Source organism: Talpa occidentalis, unplaced genomic scaffold, assembly GCF_014898055.3.
Source record: "Talpa occidentalis isolate TD23 unplaced genomic scaffold, MPIMG_talOcc4v2.1 talOcc4.9, whole genome shotgun sequence".
Classification (NCBI taxonomy): Eukaryota; Metazoa; Chordata; class Mammalia; order Eulipotyphla; family Talpidae; genus Talpa; species Talpa occidentalis.
In genome coordinates, this window is record NW_023605305.1 from 93,578,887 (window position 1) to 93,600,146 (window position 21,260).

General features: G+C 34.2%; 1 protein-coding gene across 7 annotated transcripts in view; it reads right to left on the reverse strand.

Annotated features, from left to right (window-relative positions):
* The window catches only part of ZNF644 (zinc finger protein 644), a 94,459-nt gene that overhangs the window by 16,420 nt on the left and 56,779 nt on the right, over nucleotides 1-21,260 (reverse strand). For 3 of the 7 annotated variants that reach the window (XM_037500460.2, XM_037500459.2, XM_037500462.2), the window contains 2 exons: nucleotides 5,323-8,354; nucleotides 4,540-5,145 (listed from right to left, as the gene is read on the reverse strand). The exons of 1 other annotated variant lie outside the window; for it this stretch is intronic. In XM_037500460.2, the coding sequence (XP_037356357.1) occupies nucleotides 4,540-5,145; nucleotides 5,323-8,354 (3,638 nt within the window). Of the gene's footprint in view, nucleotides 1-2,516; nucleotides 3,469-4,539; nucleotides 5,146-5,322; nucleotides 8,355-21,260 lie in introns of those variants that run through there. 3 more of the 7 variants (XM_037500463.2, XM_037500465.2, XM_037500464.2) reach the window with 3 other exon arrangements.

The window sequence follows — 21,260 nt, forward strand, 5'->3', positions numbered from 1 at the left end:
TATAGAACTCTACATTTGGTCAACAAAAAAAATTAATAAAGCTGATTAAAAAAAATCTTAATTGGCATGAATAAGCAGCAGACATCTGCATAGCTCTACTAGTCAAGAACATTTTAAAAATCCAGGGAAAGTTTCAAAATTTCCAAGGAAAGGGAACATAAGTTTGTTTGTTTCTTCTATGTGGGCATCAGCTGTGGAAAATACTCCCTGCCTCCTCCCAACTTTCTTCAAATTTTCATTTTTCTTTGTCCTAAAACTGCCAAGCACACACTCTATATTTTTTAACACTTCTAACATTTTGGTTAGTATTTAGTGATTTTGGTATATGTCCTCATTTTTTCTATTAATGACATTTTTTAGTTTATATAGCATTCATTAAAGTGTACTCTTGGTCAATGAAGGTAGGTCACTGAACAATTAATCCTGTTTTGAAGAATTTTCAGATGAGGTAAAGCACTTTTTAATGGACTAGAATAAAATCTGGACTGGGGAGATCTGCTTTGCTGAAAGTTTGTATAATCTGCCTGAATAATCAGAATGGAACATTTCTAATATCCTCTAAAATGTAATTCAGGTCTAACTGTTCTTGGACTCCTATACTTTCTTTTTTTTTTTTTTTTTTATTTATTTATTTGTTTATTATATTTGTTTGTTTGTTTTGTTTATACATGCACTGGGTACAGTCAGAAGCGCGGGAGGGTGAGAGAATTCACCAGAGCCAGAGTGGGGAGCAGAGCAGGCAGAAGGACTGAAGTACACTGCTGAGGGGAGCAGCGGGTGGCAGGAGAGGTCTGCACACCATGTGGGATCCTCCTCCGGTGGCCGGGGAGCAGCCGGGGATCGAACCCGCGCCGCCGAGGCCGCGGGCAGCTTCGCAACCCAGCGCTCAACTGCTGCGCCACTGGGGAGGCCCGGACTCCTATACTTTCTAATTAGACTCTTGTCTTCACCATAATACTACCCTGCTCAAACCCACCTTCATTTTAGGATATTCAAATGCTTTCATTATGTATATAATAATACTGATTAAAAACAAAAAATTTAGGATAGGAGAACCTTGATTTGAATTTCAACTTTCCTAATATTAACTGTAGATGTCTAGGCAACTTGCTTTAAGTTCTCTAAGTCCTAGTATCCTATAAAATGAAAAGAATTATAGCACCTATAACTCATATGGTGGTTGTGAAGATTAAATATTTAGCAAGTAAGCACCACAGTATAGCTTCTGACATAAAGCAAGTATTCAGTAAGAGTGACTATGATAACAATAATAGTGATTTCACGTTTCTACAGTCTCTTATTTTCACTGCTTTGCAGCCTCTAATGTCTGCAATCACCTTCCAAGTCTGATGAAGGTGGGAATATCATACTGTGGGGGAATAGCCCCACAGTAAGAGGGCTATTCCAGCAAAGCAAAACTCACTCTCTCCTCCTCCTCCTAATATTGATGGTCAACAGCCATCCTTGCTCATTTGTATATCAAGTCAAAGGATAAAGCAAAGAAGCAGAAGAAAGATACTAGCATGAACACAAGTGTTTCTTTGGTGGCAAGAACATACTGGATGTAAAGCCATAGGAAGACGTGAGGAAGAACAAAAAAGTTGGGAAAACAACAACTAGAAGAAAGCAGAACGCAGTGATTTAAAAGAGCAAGAGAAATAAAAAGATTAGAAGAGAATTTTAGGCAAAAGGATTTATGGAGATCCATTTAGAAAAGAACATATATTTTAAGATACAAGAGAAATAGAGTTGCTAAAGCACGGTAGCTTGAAACGCTACAAATGAAAAGAAGAAGGCATTTTAGAGGGATTAAGAAGCAGTTATTACATATGAGTAAACTAATAAAATTGTCATAGGCCAGTAGTAGGAAGAGGTATCTGCAAGGCTGGGCTAACCAACCCAAAATAACACAGAAATGTGCATGTTAATATTTAAGCGCATAGCTATATTTATTAATCCTAACTACAGTTTGGGGGCATTAAAAGAACCTAGTCAGTGGTGCATGGGCCATTATTAAGAAAGACTTGCCAACCAAAGATTCTGAAGACTATTGAAAGTTCATTAATTTGCTTAGTTTTCTAATCAAGCCACACACTTGAAATTTCACTATAATTTCCTTTCTTGATAAAAGCATTTTCCCAATCTAGAACCACAATCTCTTTTAACCAAAGAGAGGTGTCTTATTGGAATCACCTAACAAATATAAATTTAAAAAAAAAAAAAAATGAAAAAAGGTCTAATTTAAAAATCATTGAGAAGAATGTAGACTCAAAAGTTCCACACCTCCAGTAGGCTCTTTTCCCCAAAAATCAAGCCAATAAGAGCCAAAGGAAAATGAGTAACTTGCTTAAAATTTTACCTAACGGTTTACAAGTTGCTGAAATTTAATGTGTATTCAGATTCAACTGTTGCTTACCAAAGAAAGCTATAAATATCATCTGAATTAGCACCAATCCGGTGAGAAAAAAATGTGTACTGTATCAAACAGGCTTGCTGTGTTATCTGTTCAAACATACCTGTACCAGTCAAAAGTCCAGCACTCTTCTTTCGTGCATAAGCGCGTAAGTGGTTGGACAGGCTAACAGCACTTGTAAACGTCGTATTGCAATGCACACATGTTCTAAGCTTCACAGGCATACCTATCATTCAAAAGAAAACTATAATCCAGTTCTCACTTCAAAAAGTGAAATTTTCTTAGCTAAAAGCGTGAAAAGTACCATAATAAAGGTGGTTTTAAAAAACGGTCATTGAATCAGCGTAACTTAAACTAGGGAGGGGGAGTCAAATTAACTACTGTTAGTTTGTAGTTAGTATTTAGAGCCAACCCATGCTTTGGAAAGGTGGAAGAGGAATGTCTTGAACCTCTGAACTTCTCTGGATTTAACACCTATTATCACTTTCTTGCAGATTTCTGTGTTACGCAGATCATTTCCTAAACCTAAAATACAATCCTGTGATTTGAATAGCACAGTTCTGTTGAGAAGTTTCAAAGCTTACAACATCACCAATAAAAAGAATTAAAAAGTCTAGTTGACAAAGTGGTAATTAAAGTGTTTTATCCACAAAACCGTAAAAGGCTCAATACTAAATTAGGCTTTCTGATGAAGGCTGGGAGAAAAGGTGGTAAAACACACCACTGAACAGCTGTTAGACACAACATTTTATTCAGGGCATTTTATGTTCATTACTCTGAATGCGCAATCAATAATGAAAGTTAATGATTTGAAGTTTTTGCTAAAATCTTTGTGCTAAATAAATGATCAACAAGCTAACATTTTAGGCATCACAGGAAAGAAAACAGTTGAAACAATAAGAAACTCCTAACTTCTCAGACAACCCTCATTCCCTCCACACATTTCAATTGGTTTCTTCAACATTATCGTGATAGCCACAAATATGCTTTACCTCTCTGAAGTGTACTGCACCTTGTTCAACACAGTTAACACATCTTCCTTACATTTTATCCTCCTGGAAAATGTTGAAAAATTGACTTTGAAAGACTATTCACATGAGAAAGAGCTCTATTAACCAGAAGCCCGTTAACCAGAAGCCCATACAAAATAAACTGTTTTTCATACTACTGCAATACCAGTAACTTTTCCTTGTATCAAAACTGCATTGAAGAATAGTTAGATATCCCAGTAGCTGCCCAAAGTAAACAAATTGACATGACAGTAACTTCTTATTAATCCATTCATCAATTACATTCGACACCGTACTAAAATTGTGAGACATCAAACTTAATATCCAACATTCTTAACCACCAAAAGGAACCTACAGACACTTAAAATTGTTCAAGTCTAAAAGTATAAAACAGACTTAACAATACCAAATAAGGCTTGGCTACTTCAACCGCTACATCATTTGCCAAGAAATACAAAATATTCATTTGAAAAGGGAAAAACTGCTGGTGCACAAGCACTAAGCCAAACCACCCATTCGGTCCATTAGTACACCAATGGAAAATTTAAAACCTCAGACAAATATGTTTTATACTCACAACAGTTTTCCAAAACTAAACTATCCCACAATACAATGAGGAATTGGAGAGAAGTTTCTTTGGGTTAATCACAACACACATCAGACACCAATCCATTCGGCTTAGAGAGTCTGTTTTGTTTTGTTTTACCAAAGCAGTAGGAAAACCAACAGCTAAATCTTGAGAACATTGTCACTTTAAAGAACTAGCAAACATATGACAAAGGTTTGCCTTTTCAGTAATGCTATGCTTTTCAACGTCAACCTCCCAGCCACAGAACCACCCAGGCCACAGCAAATTTCATTTTTACAGATCAGCTGTTTGTTTATGCTTTAGTTCTCACCTTACATTCTGACCAAGTAATGAGGCACACAGAATTCAGTGCTGATGAGCATCAATTGAAGATTTATATAGAAATGAGAGTATAACCAATCTCTGTTCTGCAAAAAAAGCAGCTTAAATAAAAGATTCTGAAAAAGCATTTTCTACAAATATTCCAGTAAAGTAAACATAATAATATTTGTTGATCTTAAATGAGATAGTCATAAGTGTCCTCTTACCTGAGTGCATAGTCAAGTCCATTTTCTGCGGTTGATACATCAACGGGCTGTCTTCATTTAATGGAAGAACACATTTCTGAACAAATCTCTTTCTTGCCGTCTGATTATGTATCTTTTGAGGAGAAATAGCAGAATTCCTTTCTTCTCCCATCCTTTTATTTTTAAGCAGTTCTATCAGTGTGAGAGACTGATTCTTTTTTCCACTGGGCAGTTCTGGTTTTGTTTCATCATATTCACTTAAAAAACTCAGACCTTCTTCCTCGGATGCAGACACTGATAAAGCTTCAGTCTTTAGGCCATTACGGTATGCTTCAAGAGGTATAACATTTTGGGATATGAAGTCATCACTTGATGCAAGTTTCTGAGCTACAAAAGGTCTGGGAATAATACGACGACTGTTCAATGCCTTTAAGATCTTTTCATATTTTTCTTCATTTTGCATCATCTCATTCAGAACACAGATTGGAGATTTGTGAGCATCCCATTTGGTCTTTCCAAGTCTTTTCAGGTGGCCTCTAACATGATTTGACAATCCAATTTTAGTATCAAACCAACCACCACAGAGCTGACAAGTGTGTTCTGAAGTGGTTTCAGACTTCTCTATAGCTAAAAAAAATTTTTGTAAGAGTTATATCAGAATTTTAAAAATAAATTGACCACCTTAAAACTAATTAACTGACATGTGAAATTATGTGACTATAATAAAGACCAATTCAAATAAAACCTTCAAATCCTTCGAATTTGAATAAGGACAATTAGCCCAAATGATCTACAGGAACTTACCTTTTCTAACTCGCTTAACAGGTGTCCCTGTGCCAGCTCTTTTGAAATGTTGCATTTTGTCGCTTGTGGCTATTTGTTCTGGTGATACAACATGTCGGGCTTCATAGCTTAATCCTGCTCTGTGAAGATGTCCCCGGACATGATTTGACAACCCAACACCCGTTTCAAATGTTGCTGGGCAGTAAGGACATGATTTCTTCTCCAGAGACAGATCAGTCCAATGAAAGACAGAACCATGCTTTGACAATGAAGTCTCTGCATTTTCTAAATGCTGAGGATCATGTATCTCATGCAAAAAGTTATTAGTTGCAGCATCTTCATAATATTCAAAATAAAAACCATCGTTCTGATCATAACTAAGGGTAGTATTTTCTCCAGACTCCTGACCTTCCACCTTGCTTTTAAATAGAGGAAATAAATTTACATGTTCTTGATTAATATCATTATAGGTTTCATCTTCTATGGTCTGTGTGGTATAGTCACCTAGCTCAACATTATCCCAGGAACTTTCATCTTCTGTTTCATAGCTATTTTTCTTTTCGGCAGAATTAAGTTTCTGTAAAACAACAACAGTCATTTTATGCAAGAAATCTGGATAGCTATCCAAGTCTTCTCCTCCAGCAGAACTTCCCTTCTTAGATTCTTTTACTCTCTTTGCAGCTACACGCCTATGGTCTTTGAAGTTTTCTGCCCTTTTGGTGTCAGAGTTATGCGGGTCTGAAATAAAACTATTGTGAGAATTGTTTGATGATGAAAACAGATGTAAAGAAGTTAGTGAACTCGTGTCTTCTTTTTTGAAATGCACAGGATACGATTCACCTGATTTTTTGATCATCCTATAGTTTTCATATTTGTGTCTATAAAAATAGTTGCTATTTGCCTTGGCATTAGATTTTTCTTTTGCTGCTTGATGGAAATATTTGGGTTTTTGGTCAACGCTGTTTTTAATCATAACAGTCTTGTGAGAATTGCTTTGATTGCACACATTTACACCTGACTGGGTAACACTTTTCCGAGCTTTTTGTATTCTGTTTGTCCGCTTATGGAATTTTGAAAAATTACTTGATTGTGAGGATGATCCAAATGTTCGCTTTACATCTTGTTTTAAAGCAGAGTTCTTTGGAAATGTGGTTGACTGCTGTTTACTTAAAGGTTTAGTGCTATCGATATCTATAGGTTCTTCTAGGATGTCATTTTTTCTTTTATCAAGTCCAAGAGAGCTACCAAATGAATCAACACATGATGATGAATGCAAGTACTCCATGTGTTTTTTTAAAATACTTCTGGCTGAAGTAGTGAAAGGACACATCTTACATACATAGGCAGCTGATTTTTTGGATGATCCTACAACAGAGTCTTTCATGAAAGCCTTTTTTTGCGCTTTTCTCTGGGTTATGTCAGAATTGACAATCGGACATTTTACCACTGCTCCATGGGCAATGCCTCGATGGCATTCCAATTCATTTTCTGTCACTGCCATGAAGTTACACTCTTCACAGCAGTAGTACCTTTTATCTTTTTCATGGGTTTTAGCATGTTGCACAAATGTTTTAGGGCAGTTGGTACCAAACACACACTGAGGGCACTGTAATCGTGCATTTCTTCCTTCATCCTGAAGTTCTTTCAATTCACGAATTTCCTCCATCAACTTCTGTCTTCTTTCTTGGTGAATAATCATATGCTTTAGAAGTGAGTTACGATCTCGAAATGTCCGTCCACATTCTCTACAAGCGTATGGTCTGGGAACATTAAGATGGCGAAAGTGGCTATTCCCATCTAAATGATACATCATATGCCTGTGGAGGTGCTTTTTCTCCCTAAAATTCACATTGCACTTAGTACAGGGGTAGAATGATGGCTCTTCGGTGCTGAAAGTAGCAGGTGACTCAGAATCACTTTCTTCACATTTCTTTTTTAAGGTATTTGAAAGGAAAGTGCTAGTATGAACAGGTGAACTGTCTTCTCCACACTTATCTGGGTTATAAATTAGATGTTGAAAAGTATCCACAGATTCCAACTCTTCATCAGTTGATTCAGGCTTCACTTTTGATAACGTATATTTCTGTGAGTCTATTGCTTGCAGTTCTTCATTCTGTTCCAGGAAGTCTGTTTCTAGCATTTTTGACTTATTGGGTATACAATTAGAATCACTAAAGCAATCCTCAGTGTAACGGGTGATCTTGCTTACATCCATTTTTCGCTTTCTCTTTTTTTCTAAACCAACTTTAGAGTGACCTGGAGTTTTATCCGCTGCGTCTTCATTAGTCATAAGAAACTGAATGAATTCTTTTTGGGGATCCCAGTTTGGATCATTTTCTGACCTAAATTCATCTGTACCTGAGGAAATTCCTGTTAATGTATTGACACAATCATCCTTTACCAATAAATCTTCCCTATTCTCACCCACCTCTACTTGATTTATTAAAGTGCTATCTGATTTTACACTACTCCCTACTGAATTCTGAATGTCACAACCAACTGAAGCAGAGGTAGGTAGTTTTTTAATGGAATGGGTAGGATTCTTCGCATGTGCTACATCTGATAACAAAAATAGAACTTGGTGTTGACTTGCTTTCTGTGGTGTGGATGGCTGAAGATCAGCTGCCACTTTCAAAGTTGAACAAGATTCTGTTGTTGGCTGATCCACAGGCTGTCCAGTAGTCAATGAAACACTGCCTTTATTCATATTGGAAGTCTTAGTTAAGGAGGAGTGTGAAACTGGTCCATTAACAGCAGCTCCTTTAGGCAAGATAAAGTTTTCACTAGAAACAGTAGGAGCACCAGCATGTATAAATAGAGTAGACTGGCCTCCACTTAAGGCTTTTTCAGATTTGTCCTTTGACAGTTCTTCAGGCAGAGTGAAGGTATTGTTTTTCTGAAATGATGTTTGACAATCTTTTGGTGTATGAACTCCGCTTTCTTCGTCTGAGATAAAACTGCTGTCATCCAGGAGTTCTTCTTTAGCACCAGAAATATCGGTGTTTGTCTTCAAATCATCCATATTGCTGGCAAGCCCATTTAACACATTTACTCTAGAAAATGGAAAAAAAAAGTTTAGATTTGCATGGGAAAGAATACCATTAGAATGCATGGAAGTTGAAAATACACATTTTTATTAGCTTAATTCTAATTTTTTTTTAAGATTTATTTTTATTTATTTATTTATACAAGCAGTGGGTACAGTCAGAAGTGTGGGAGGGTGAGAGAATTCACCAGAGCCAGAGCGGGGAGCAGAGCAGGCAGAAGGACCGAAGCACACTGCTGAGGAGAGCAGCGGGCGGCAGGAGAGGTCTGCGCGCCATGTGGGACCCTCCTCCGGTGGCCGGGGAGCAGCCGGGGATCGAACCGGCGCTGCAGAGGCTGCGGGCAGCTTCGCAACCCGGCGCTCAACCGCTGCGCCACCGGGGAGGCCCCTTAATTCTAATCTTTACATGGAAAATTGGGAATAATTTTCCCAGAATGAAGAAATACTTTCAAAAAAGGAAAGATTTCAAAAATGTGTAGAAGGTTATTTTTTTTCTTTGTGTGAGGCAACAACCACCCAATGTTTCATATATACAAAATACATAGGGAAAAGCAACGTAAATCCACAGAGAGACATAAGCTAGATAAATTAGTATGTTAAAAGACAGAAAACAAACTTTAAAAAATTCACATAAAGATTGCTAATAAAAAAATGATCTTAAGTAGATTTACTAGGGACAGTTATTCTAAATAGAGAATAATATAAATTCTTACTGCAGAAATAAATTTTGTCACTAAAAATTTATTTTTTGAGGAAAGTAAGAAAAATACCACTCAGTAAATAATCTTACATGAAGAACACATTTGTTATGAACATCAATAGCTAATGTATGAAAGAACACTTCTTACTTTTAAAAAAATTAAGATTACTTCATTCTTAAACACTTTACATTCTCCTAAAAAAGTTCTATCAACTTAAAAAAATTATCCTTAATTCTAAATTCTGAAGTCACAAACTAACGAAGTTTTACATTACTTTAAACTTCCATAATCCAAAAGGCTATTATCCCATTTTGATCTGACAGACTGCAATAATATAAAAAATTTTACTCTGAAACATCATAAGTATACATTAAGTTTTTTTGAGTTTACTCATATGAAATTTAGATAAAATTTTATCAGACATTTGAGAATACATTTAATCCTATAGGAAGAAAACTAAACATTTTAAGAGGAAAAGAGACTTCTGAAAGTTTCAGAGACATACAGTATGATGGCTATAATTATTCCCTGTTATGATGAGTTTCCCGTTCTTATTCTACCTTTAGAAATGGCCTCAGTGTATAGGAACTGCCAGTCTCCTTGGAAGAATGGACATCGTTGAAGAGAGAACCATGAGCTAGTCTCCATCCTATCTATAGAACTCATAAAATGGTTGGCCTAAGTCCTCAGGCAATAATCGTTGAATAAAAGACTAAAGCATTGAATAAAATCACAATTGCAAAATCGAAGCAAAAGTTCCTAAAGTAAAGAAGAAAACCAGTTTTCTTCCAATGAAAGTTGATACCCCATTAAAATAATTCAAATTCCATCTTGTCTATGATTACATTCAACAATTGTGGGCAGGTCCTCAATATATCCAATAATATTCATGTACAGTTTGCAGAACCTCAAGTATTAACTATGTGAAGTACTTGCATAAAGTTCCACAGTTCTTTTTCCTTTATACATAACAGTAACTATAGTTTATTCATTCTCCAAATATTTGTGAGTCCTTACTGTGTGCCAAGCGATGTTCTAGTACTAAGAATACAGTAGTAAGAAAGACACACAACATTCATGCTTTCAGATCAAGAGTAAACGCTTTACATTTGTCTTTAAATGTATTTTTTCATTTGTATAATGAAATGATTCGTGTATAATGTGTGACAGCATGAACTTGTAACTCAATATTAAGAAATTAAAACATTTTCAAGAAAGTTCATTATTTTCTATCTTTTATAGTACCAACTACATGCTTTGCTTTATAAAATTTCGTATCTAGCTCAATAAAAGAATTGCTTCTAATTATGCTTCTTATTCCACAGTTAGAATAAGCACTTACAAATCTTACTAATGACATTATTCTTTTTATAAAATGTGTTCTTTGAATAACAAACATTACAAATGCATTTCTTACACATTAGTATTTGTACCAACAATCACTTTCTATTCCTCAAGATTTTAGAATTCTGTTTTGAGATTGACAAACTCCCACAGTAATAAAAATAGACTTCCAATAAGATCATATTCAATGATATCACCCCAAAATGGTGCTAATGCAGCACCCAGCAGGAGTTTCTATATCACATACACAGAAGTTAAAAATGGGCAGCACATAAACATGTGTTAGGAAAGAGTGTAAATGTTAATGTAAAGAAGCAGCAAACGTTAATGCTACACTATTACCCATTCCTGTTATTTCTCATTAAAGTAGGTAAAAAATACAAGTATAAAATGTTCTAAAAGGGACAGTATCAAAAATCGTTATGGATGACAGGATTTTTAAAAAGCTAGCCTGAAAGACACTTTCTGTTCCTTCCTATTTTTTATTATCATAGAGGTAGACAAATATATGCTCAATTTGAAAGCCTGTATTAGCTTTTCTCAACAGGAAGCAACGTTGCTAACGAAGTGGTAAATTCAGTGTTAATGAGTGGTTTCACTGTTACCACCTCAGAGGTAAAGCCTTCCATGTTCCATGTTCCACCCATCTGTTCTGGTGTTAGAGGTTCAGAGATGGAACAGACGCTTCCCATTTAAAGCAACTTCATTGGTACCCCCTGAACAGCAGGGTGACAAAACTATGAGAATATCATGTTGGTTTGGAGACTGCCTCCTCATTACCAGAATGGCTTTATAAGAGCTTCCCATAGTTCACACTCTGAAGATACTTTTCTCAAAAACATAAAAAAAGTGTATAAATGTATAACAAATCTATTACCTATGAAACACAATGAGCAAAAAGACAAAAGATCAAATTAAATATTGTTAAAATACAAAATGTATTTATCAAAATTTTTCCTTCACACCTACATAATGAAATACGGTTTACCTGCTCCTAAATTAATCATCACTAGTCAAAAATAAAGTTATTCTTTTTCAGAAAAAAGATTTTTATTAGCACATTAATAATTAAAATATGCTGTTAAGAAATTAACTCAGTAAGCTAGTATTTACACAAGAATAAATTTTTTTTCCAGGTTTAAAGTATAAAATGTCCTAACAGGAACATCGTAAATCTGACATGGATGAGAGGATTTTTAAAAAGCTAGCCTGAAAGACACTTTCTGTTAAATTTCAGAATATATTTTGACTTAAAAATGCTCAAAATATATTTTCAATACTACTCAAGAATCATAAGCATTGTACTGAGATACAATGAAGAATAAGAGAGTATAAAAATCTGCACTGAATAACGGATCTAAAATTTTAACATAAAAATTTTCCCACATTAAGAAATGGTTAAATGTCCTCCAGGAAAGAAAAGATTTGCACTATAGCTAATCTCACACCATCTCAAATAGTTCCCCCCCACCCAAGCTACATCTATATTGGTAAATATATGTAACAGAGCCATCTATACAAATTTATGCCAATATGAAGTAGGGAACATTATTTGAAGGTAAGCATTATTCATTATGTTTTAAAAGGGAAACTAATAAAATAATGTTCTGTTGTTTCAATTTTTTAAATTTCATTGGATTTGCTGTATCAATTAGGATCTTTTCATAAAATGTTTAGACATTATTACTATGTCCATCTCTATGTAAAATCATATAAACTATAGAATCTTTCCTTCAACTGAATTTTAAAATGTTCTTTAAAAAAATTTACACTTTATAAAAAGCTGCAAATGGAATTTTAAATCTACATAAAACATTTCAGTTTCTAGAAAATCATAATGAGTTCTACAGCTATAACTGCCTGTAGTTATATATACTGTGAGCATTAAAAAAAAAGTACAAAGGTCAGATCTGTCTTCAACATGACAGATCATCACTTATATGCCTCAAGCTAGACTTATTGTCTCAGAAATCTCAAACATCAGTATTTTCACAAACTATCAGCACTTGCTATAACACCCTCACTACACTACATCTTGAGGTTACTACAGAAGAAATGAGGTGATAATTGCATATTAACATAATTATTCTGTAATTCCTCTGAGCAAGCTTCCTAGGTCACTCAGTAATTCAGATTAGATACAACCTTCCTGTCATCAAATCTATGCTGTCCACTTTCTGTTCATGAATAATTCTTTTTTGATAGAAAATTAGCTTAATTTCATTCTTTTATGTACATTATTAATTGTATTTATTGCAAGTAGGTTAATATTTTGTGGGTACTTATTACATAATGCCAACCTTTGTCATGTAGTATAATTTCACATAAAATATAATAATTTTAGCCTCTCTATATTAGTTCATTAATAACTATATTACACAGCTATAAATAAATTATAGTGTTACCTACTAGCTCAGTTATAGTTAGTATCTGTCAGATTTTCACAAATCCCTTTCACTTAAATTATCCTTGAGAACACATGACAACTTCAGTTAGTCATATGTGCAATGGGTCAAGAAGAAAAAAAAACACAACTGTCATCACAATTGCAAAACAAATATTAACTAGCTGAAATACTATATCTAAAATTACTACAGCATTTAGGCCCAAATCTACTATATACAATGTACAAACACATATACCTAAAGTTCACCTAGTATACAATGCATGTGAAGACAGAGTATACACTACAAAACATTACACACTGATAGAATCCTAGTCTGGATGTCACATTGACAGGAAACACTACATAAGTGCAAGAACATTATAATGGTATCTAGCATTATTTTTCATTACTTTTCATAATAAAATAAAGAGAATATTTGGTATGTTAACCCTAACAGTTAGCCAATACAATTAACAATCTTCAACTGTTTGAAGAACTGATGTGTAGAAAGGATATACAACTAATGTGTTTGAATAATAAATATGTAAAATTCACCTCACATTTAAGAAAACCTATAAACTGGATCCATTTAACATTGCAGAGGTTTGTCTTACACTACAGTAAAATTAGATAGTTCAGCTGATTGAGCTACATGTATAAGAGAATAAGATACTAGAGATTGAGAAAGATGATTTTTTTGGACTATTTTTACATTGGGAGACAACACTGTAGAGGATTCAGAGGTATAGATGACTTCCAAGGTTCTTTCTCATATGTTCTATGCATTTAATGTTCCAGTTGAAATGACCCAAAAATTGAAATGACCCAAAAATTGGAAGCAAAAATTACACTAATTATAAAAGCATTTTCTAAATTCAAAATTACCTGAAATAATCCTTTAGTTAATTTGAAATATGCTGAAAGCGCACGCTGAACAATGAAAACATAGTCCTAAATGACTAGTACACTGAGGCCACAGAGCTATCTAAATCATTACCATTTTACGTACAACCAGAGGTTTTTTTCTATTGCACGTATGTTACTGACCATACAAAGAAACGGAATTTGAACATCTAGAAAATATATAATGGGCAGAAATATAAAATAAAATAGGTTTATAAAGTTTTCTTGCCAGTTGCAGTAGCACTGGCATGCAAACTAATCTAAATGTGATTTTACCACTTACCACCAAATTATAATGAACTTGCTAAGTTTCATTCCTGTTATCATTCACATATTTTCTCATTATTTAATAGGATATTATAAATAGTAAGATACTAAATCACAAACACCTAAGAACACAAAATGATTCTTACTGCAAATTTTACTAAATACTAAATATAATGAGACACATCTCAAACTGCTAGAGTCAACTGAAGTATATCATGGCAAGGAGGACTGGGGGAAGGGTGTACAGGCAGAGAATGAGAAAAAAACATTAACAACCTGGCAAAATTATAGGATAATGAGAAGCAACAGTAGTAGAAAAAGAATGGATATTCCTTAATCAAAGGTTTATTTTCTAATAAAGAATTTTGCACTTGGAAAAGGTAAGGCAATAAATTATGACCAAAGAGTACTAAGTCATGTTCAATATGGAATGACGACTGGTTGTACAGTTTATGCTTCATACAGTTAGAATAAGGTAAGTGATCATCTCAGCTTTGATAAATGACCCACACACGTATTTTATTTTCTATGAAAGAATTGTTTTATTGAATGTGAACTCTCTTAATGAGAGTTCCAGCTGAAATCTGCCTGTACAAAACCTAATTATCTTCTAAGAAAAATATTCTAAGGTAAATAACTACAATGATCTTCATTTAGGACGGCAAATATCAAACACAAGAAATTCACTTTCCTTGAAGCAAAGTATGTACCTTTCTCATACTGTCTTTCTAAAAATAAGAAAAGGGCCTCCCTGGTGGCACAGCGGTAGAGTACTAGGTTGAAAAGCTGCCCACAGCCTCTGCAGAGCGGGTTCATCCCCGGCCACTGGGCGAGGAGGGTCCCACAAGGTGCACAGACCTTTCCTGCCGCCCGCTGCTCCCCTCAGCAGTATATTTTGTCGGTCTGCCTGTTCTGTTCCCCACTCTGGCTCTGGTGAATTCTCTCACCCTCCCGCACTTCTGCCTGTACCCAGTGCTTGTATAAATAAATAAATCTTTTTAAAAAATAAATAAATAAATAAAAATAAGAAAAGTGTATTTCTGTGATGTTAAATCATAGACTAGCCACTACTCTTTCTGATTTATTATTTGGGCTGCTAACAAGTTTCTACTAATTACATGTTTAACTCTGGGGTTTTATTTATAAAATCAGAAACATTTATTTAATGTGGATCTAAAGCATTACAAATTTTCAGCAAAAATGGAACAGAAAACAATAACATTTAGAAAATACAAGCGCTTATAACACTGAATGTATACTTCTATTCAAATAGGATAAAAAAGAATTTTCTTCACATGAAGAATACAGCATGTTCAACATTAACAATTTTAAACCATGGAAACAAAGAATACAGATTTCTAATTTACCCAATTTATAAAACCAAAAACATTAGCAACACTTTGTTATGGTTTCACAGAGGTGAACAGAGCTTATTTAAACTGAGATCATTTCAGGAAATTTTTTTATTATTTTACCACTAAGTAATCAAATGGTATTGCTGGTAGTTTTTGTTTGTTTTTAGTTTTATTGTACTGCTATCCAAATGAAGATTATACAGGATATATACATATATAAATTGTTTATCAACAAAAAGCAATACATTATGTCCCCAGTAATACAGACTATACATTCTATCATTTTGAAGAGTTAGAAGATCCTATAAAAATAACATGGCTAAAAAAAGCATCACTGAAGAGAGACTTTTAATACATTTTACAGTGCAGTGCCACAAGAATCAATCACCCTTTGAAGCACACATGACTAGGTTTGAAAAATAACTCCACAAGTTTTAGCGTAGGACAGATATTCCACTTTCCTTAAATTCCAGTTGTTACATCAATATAATAAGGATGAAACCTACAAAGGATTGTGAGGGTTAAATAAAACAATGTACATAAAATACACAGTATATGGCCTGGCATTTAGAAACTTCTTATTAAGACATTCCCTGTGACCCTTTACATTAACTTGTTTCATTTACAAAATACTGAATTGTGCACTGTACCCATGTACCCAGCAGTGAAGGTCATCACAAGCAGAAACTTATTCTGAAAGGTGATACCTGGTATATCACCCCCAAGGTACAATAAACAGGATAAATGCGCAGAAGCTAAAAAGTCTGAGGTAAAGAGATATAATAAGGAGTTGTTGAGGTAAGAACAAAAACACTTCTGTGGGAATAAAGCAAAAATTTTGTATAGTGATATCTAATTATTGAATAAAGGGGGGATAACCTTATTTGACCTAGTGTTCTTCAGAAAAAGAACATAAAGTGGCCAATCAGCATTAAAGAGTTTCCAATTCCTTGGGATCTATCGAGGGCATGACTCTATTTTTCTTCTCGTAAAATGTCAGTGAAATAAAAGTAGAGAGACTAACAGAGCAGAGACATAACAAGGCATATTAAAGCCAAAAACCAGAAGTCATAGGCAAGAGTTGCTGGAGAGAATGGAGATACCTCAAATAAAGCAAATATCAAAAACACTAAAAACAGGCTTTATATAAAAGAATCCAAATCATAATAACATGAGACTTTTCACTATCAAGACTAAATATTAAATCAATAACTGTAACTTCAAAATTGAGAGTTAAAATTAATCGTATAAAGAGACAAATTACCTACTATTCAAGTATGAGGGCATATAATCTTTTAAGTTTACCCCTCACCTGTCATATAAACATTTTTTCAAAAAGTTGAATGTGTGAAGGGATCTGAAAATGAGTGCTATGTGAATTTTTATTATATTATACAACAAGTTATACTTAATGCTAATATGGTTGGAATATATAATTAGTAAAAGTATATGGCCAATAACAAAGAATAAAGAAAACATACTTAATATGTACTTTATATCCCCAGATTCTATAGCTATTATGTTTTTAAATAAGTATAGACCGCTTGAGGTGGGAGACTAACAAAGACGTTTGAAACAAAAAATTACAAAAAACAAACAACCCTCAACAGGTGAGTAGAAGAGCAGAATGGATATAAATGATTAAATGAAGTTCTTCCAAAATAAAGGTCTTTAATGAAAGTCTTTTTTTTAAAGGGCGGGAAGAAGGTAAAAAGAGAGAGAGAAATAACACAAATTTTAAATCTATAAGTTATATCAAATAGAAATTATTGAACAAAGTCCAAGGGGATAGGAAAAAAACAAGAAGTCAAAAACGGAAATCTTCAGATTACCAGGTATCAATGAGTGCGCAGCAGTGTGAAGAAGATAGGCCACCTGACAAGTCTTAAGGAAATCTCACAACTCTGAGAATAAAAGGAAGAATTCTTCATTTTCAGAAATCAAAAAAGAAACAAAAACTAGACTACCTACAAAGGACCAAGAACACACAATTCATTATCAGTAGCACTGTCAGTTATCAGTAAAAATGATTTTCTAAAATCAAATTTTCTGAAAAAGTATTTTAAAAGTAGACTACATTTTCTGCAATTTCCTCTACCTTTTCCACTCTCTCCCACTTTGGTTACCAATGTTAATAATTTAGTTTGGTATATCCTTTTACTCCTTTTCCTTATTGATACAAACATAAATGTGTATGTTTTGTGCTTATCTTTACATGCTACAGTAAAAGCTTTACAGCAGTGCTTTTATCTCAATAATGTAGATTCTTTAAAATTGCACATGTAAAAAAAATTGCACATATATTTTTAGTTTAATATATACTTTCAAATCATTTACCCAGATTTTGAGCAATATGCATTTCCACCTCCAATTTGTAAGACTGCCCGTTTCACATATTCTTAGAATTTGTCGCCAATATAATGATGAAAGGTTTGAAATGATCTCTCAATCCAGAATTCTGTCACTAGCTAAACTAGCATTCAAGTATTATAATAATAATAATAATAATAATAACAACAAAAGCTGGACATTTTTGGACAAGCTGATTCCAAAAGCTTATCATTCACTGGTAAGAGAATTACTCATGGAGATTTTAAGGCATAAAGAGAAAATAATAAATGTAAAAGGAAGAAATAAGAATCAATAAACACCAGTCAGCAATTAAACCAGTAAATCAGCAACTACATATAACAGCTGTTGATAACTATTCACAGATTCCTACAAAATAAGAACCAGTATTTGCGAAGGAAACTGTATACGCAAACTAAGATCCCAAAAAGATATCCACATGGTTAAAACAGTGAAAACTTATTAAAACAAAATTTTTTATCAAATGTGTTAAAAGTAATCAACTAAAATAGTGAAACAAGATATGAAATTGCTAATCTATTGAATTTTCTTACATGGAAATAAATTCTGAATGATACAATAATAAAACATAGCAAAGAGAAACTAAAAAAAAGCAAGCATAAAGTCCAAATACATTAGTATTTACAATAAATAAATGTTAAAATGTCATATATTAAGACAAAAAGCAAATGTCTTCTTTTTTAAAAGACACGTTATATGTGGCTTGTAAAAGAAACAGGTTACAAAAATGATAAATTTTTAGCATCTGTCATTAAAAAGTCTCTACTATCAGAAAAATCAGACAGAATTTAAGGCAAAGAGCACTAAATTTGCTAAAGACAAATGATACATGTCATATATTAAAGTATACAATTCACCAATAAGATACTCACGAATCTCTATGGAAACAAAATGGCTATAAGATATACAAATCACAAACTTTTACAAGTATTAGGAAAAACTGACAAATTGAGTTACTGAGAGAGCTTTAAACACTTCTCCCCTAAAAGTCAGCAGATCAAGAAGGTTTCCTTTCCCATCTCCTCTTTCAAGACCAAATTTCTCTCACTTTACAAAATAAGATTCCTATCAGTGTTCAAGCCAATTACCTTGGAGTAATCTTCCTTATTCCATTATTCATACTTATATTCAAAACATGGGACATTCTACTGACAAAATCTTCAAACTACATCCATAACCTAACCAATTCTCACTACCACTATACCCAGGTCCACTATTACATAATCTCCCCTGTATTATTTCAACAACTTCCTAAATACGATCTCAGTGTGCTACCCTCTCCATCTACTCAACATTTAGTTTATTCTCAACATTGCAACCAAAGGGATTGTTTTAAAATCTTTCCTCAAAATCTAGCAATGGCTCCCTGCATTTTCTTCTCAACGAAAAAAGTTAATGTCAAAATAAAAAACCAACATCCCTAGAAGAACCTATAAAGCCCAACAAAGAATGCATCTAGCAACTCAATAACTTCATTTCTTATTCTGTCCCCACTCACAAACTTTGATCTAGCCATCATATTTTATATTTCTTGGACATTTTCTCTCCCATGTCAGCAATGACTATTCCCCAGCTAGAATGCTCTACATTTCCCAGATACTCTTTTTTTTTTTTTTTAATAGAGGCATGTTTTATTTATTTATTTATTTGTTTGTTTTGTTTATACATGCACTGGGTACAGTCAGAAGCGCGGGAGGGTGAGAGAATTCACCAGAGCCAGAGCGGGGAGCAGAGCAGGCAGAAGGACCGAAGCACACTGCTGAGGGGAGCAGCGGGCGGCAGGAGAGGTCTGCACGCCATGTGGGACCCTCCTCCAGTGGCCGGGGAGCAGCCGGGGATTGAACCAGTGCCACAGAGGCCGCGGGCAGCTTTGCAACCCAGCACTCTACCGCTGCACCACCGGGAGGCCCTCCCAGATACTCTTATAGCACACACTCTCCTGTAAGTCTCCTACTCAACTATTAACTTTTGAATGGTAACTACCTGAAAACTTTGGTTAAAGATTAACATCCCAAATCCACTTGCCTTCTCTACCATGCTGACACTCTAAAATATACTTGTAATAGATGATGCCCCTTCCTTTATAACATCACCCTCTAACCCCCTATGTGATATAATTATTTATTATGGTTATCGTTTGTTCATCACTCCTCTAGAACTAAATTTCAGGTGCACAGATCTTTGTGTTCAAATATCAAGTGCCCTGAATAACCTGAAGTTCTAGGAGAGTAGCGTCACCCACAATTCGTGTACTGCTCTGGTATGTAAAAACCTCTAGGGAACAAAAAAAACGGGTATTGAGAACACAGATTTCTTTAAGGAAAATGGCAGCAAAATAAACAATACAAAAACATCCTATAGTTGTAGTTCATTGAAATACAAGGCAAGAACCTCATGTCTTTCTCATTTTCCCATTTCCCTCACCATACCTCCTTTTCTTCTCTTTCTTACACCTCTGTCTCCTGCTTCCCAATTTTAATTAAAACTCAGCAATGAGAAGGTTGTCAACAATGACATGTACGAAATTTAAAAAGTGAAACCATATTTTTCATTTACTAAGAGTCACTTTGATTTAGCTTTTAAGATTGGCTTTGTTAAAAGACAAAACTAGCAAACAACTATAAACCAGAGGCATTCAGAAGGGGAGGGAGAGGGATTAAAATGGGGCAGGGAGAGCACAAGAGAATGGTGATCGTTCATGGGTGACTTGGTGGTATTATGTGGACTACACCTCGGAGGAGAAATCAAACATTGTACAAAAATGAACAATGATGTCAAATATAATATAAATATAAAAGGACTGGTTCTGTTCTGTTACATGGCAGTCATTTCTGTAAGCTGAATGAATTTAATCTACAGTGCAAAAATTTTGAAGAAACTGGATTTAAAGTATGTATGCAATATATAAATACTGGTATTTATTTTTACTTGTGACAAAAATCGCATGCCAACTTAAAAAATATCAGTTCTTCAAAATTCTTTAAAGGTATATGCAAAGAAAAGTTCGAAGACTACTGATCAAATATACAAAGACCCTGACGTAACAAGAAATAGACATTCTAATTTCAAACCTAAGTATGACACTTACAAAATATGACTATATGACCAGAGAAATTTCTAACTATTCATAGAAATTATGTAGATCATACTCTTACCATGCACCAAACTGCAAAACTAAATACAATTAGGAAAAGATAAACAGTTGGAATTACATCAAACTAAAAAGCTTCTGAACAGCAAAAGAGACATTAGCCAAAACAAAGAGACACCCTACTGACAGGAAAAAAATTTCTGCACTCCATACAACTAATAAAGGACTGATCACAAAGATCTACAAAGAGTTCACATGACTCAACAAAAACAAAGTAAACAATCCAGTCAAAAAATGAGCAGTAAAAAGACACTTCTCCAAAGAAGAAATGCAAACGGTCAGGTCAACAGGTGTATGAAAAAATGTTCAACATCCCATATAATCAGGGAAATGTAAATCAAAACCACAATGAAATACCAACTTACACCAGTGAGAATGGCACATATTAAAAAAACTAGTAAATGTTGTTCCCACCAACACTGCTGGTGGGACTGCA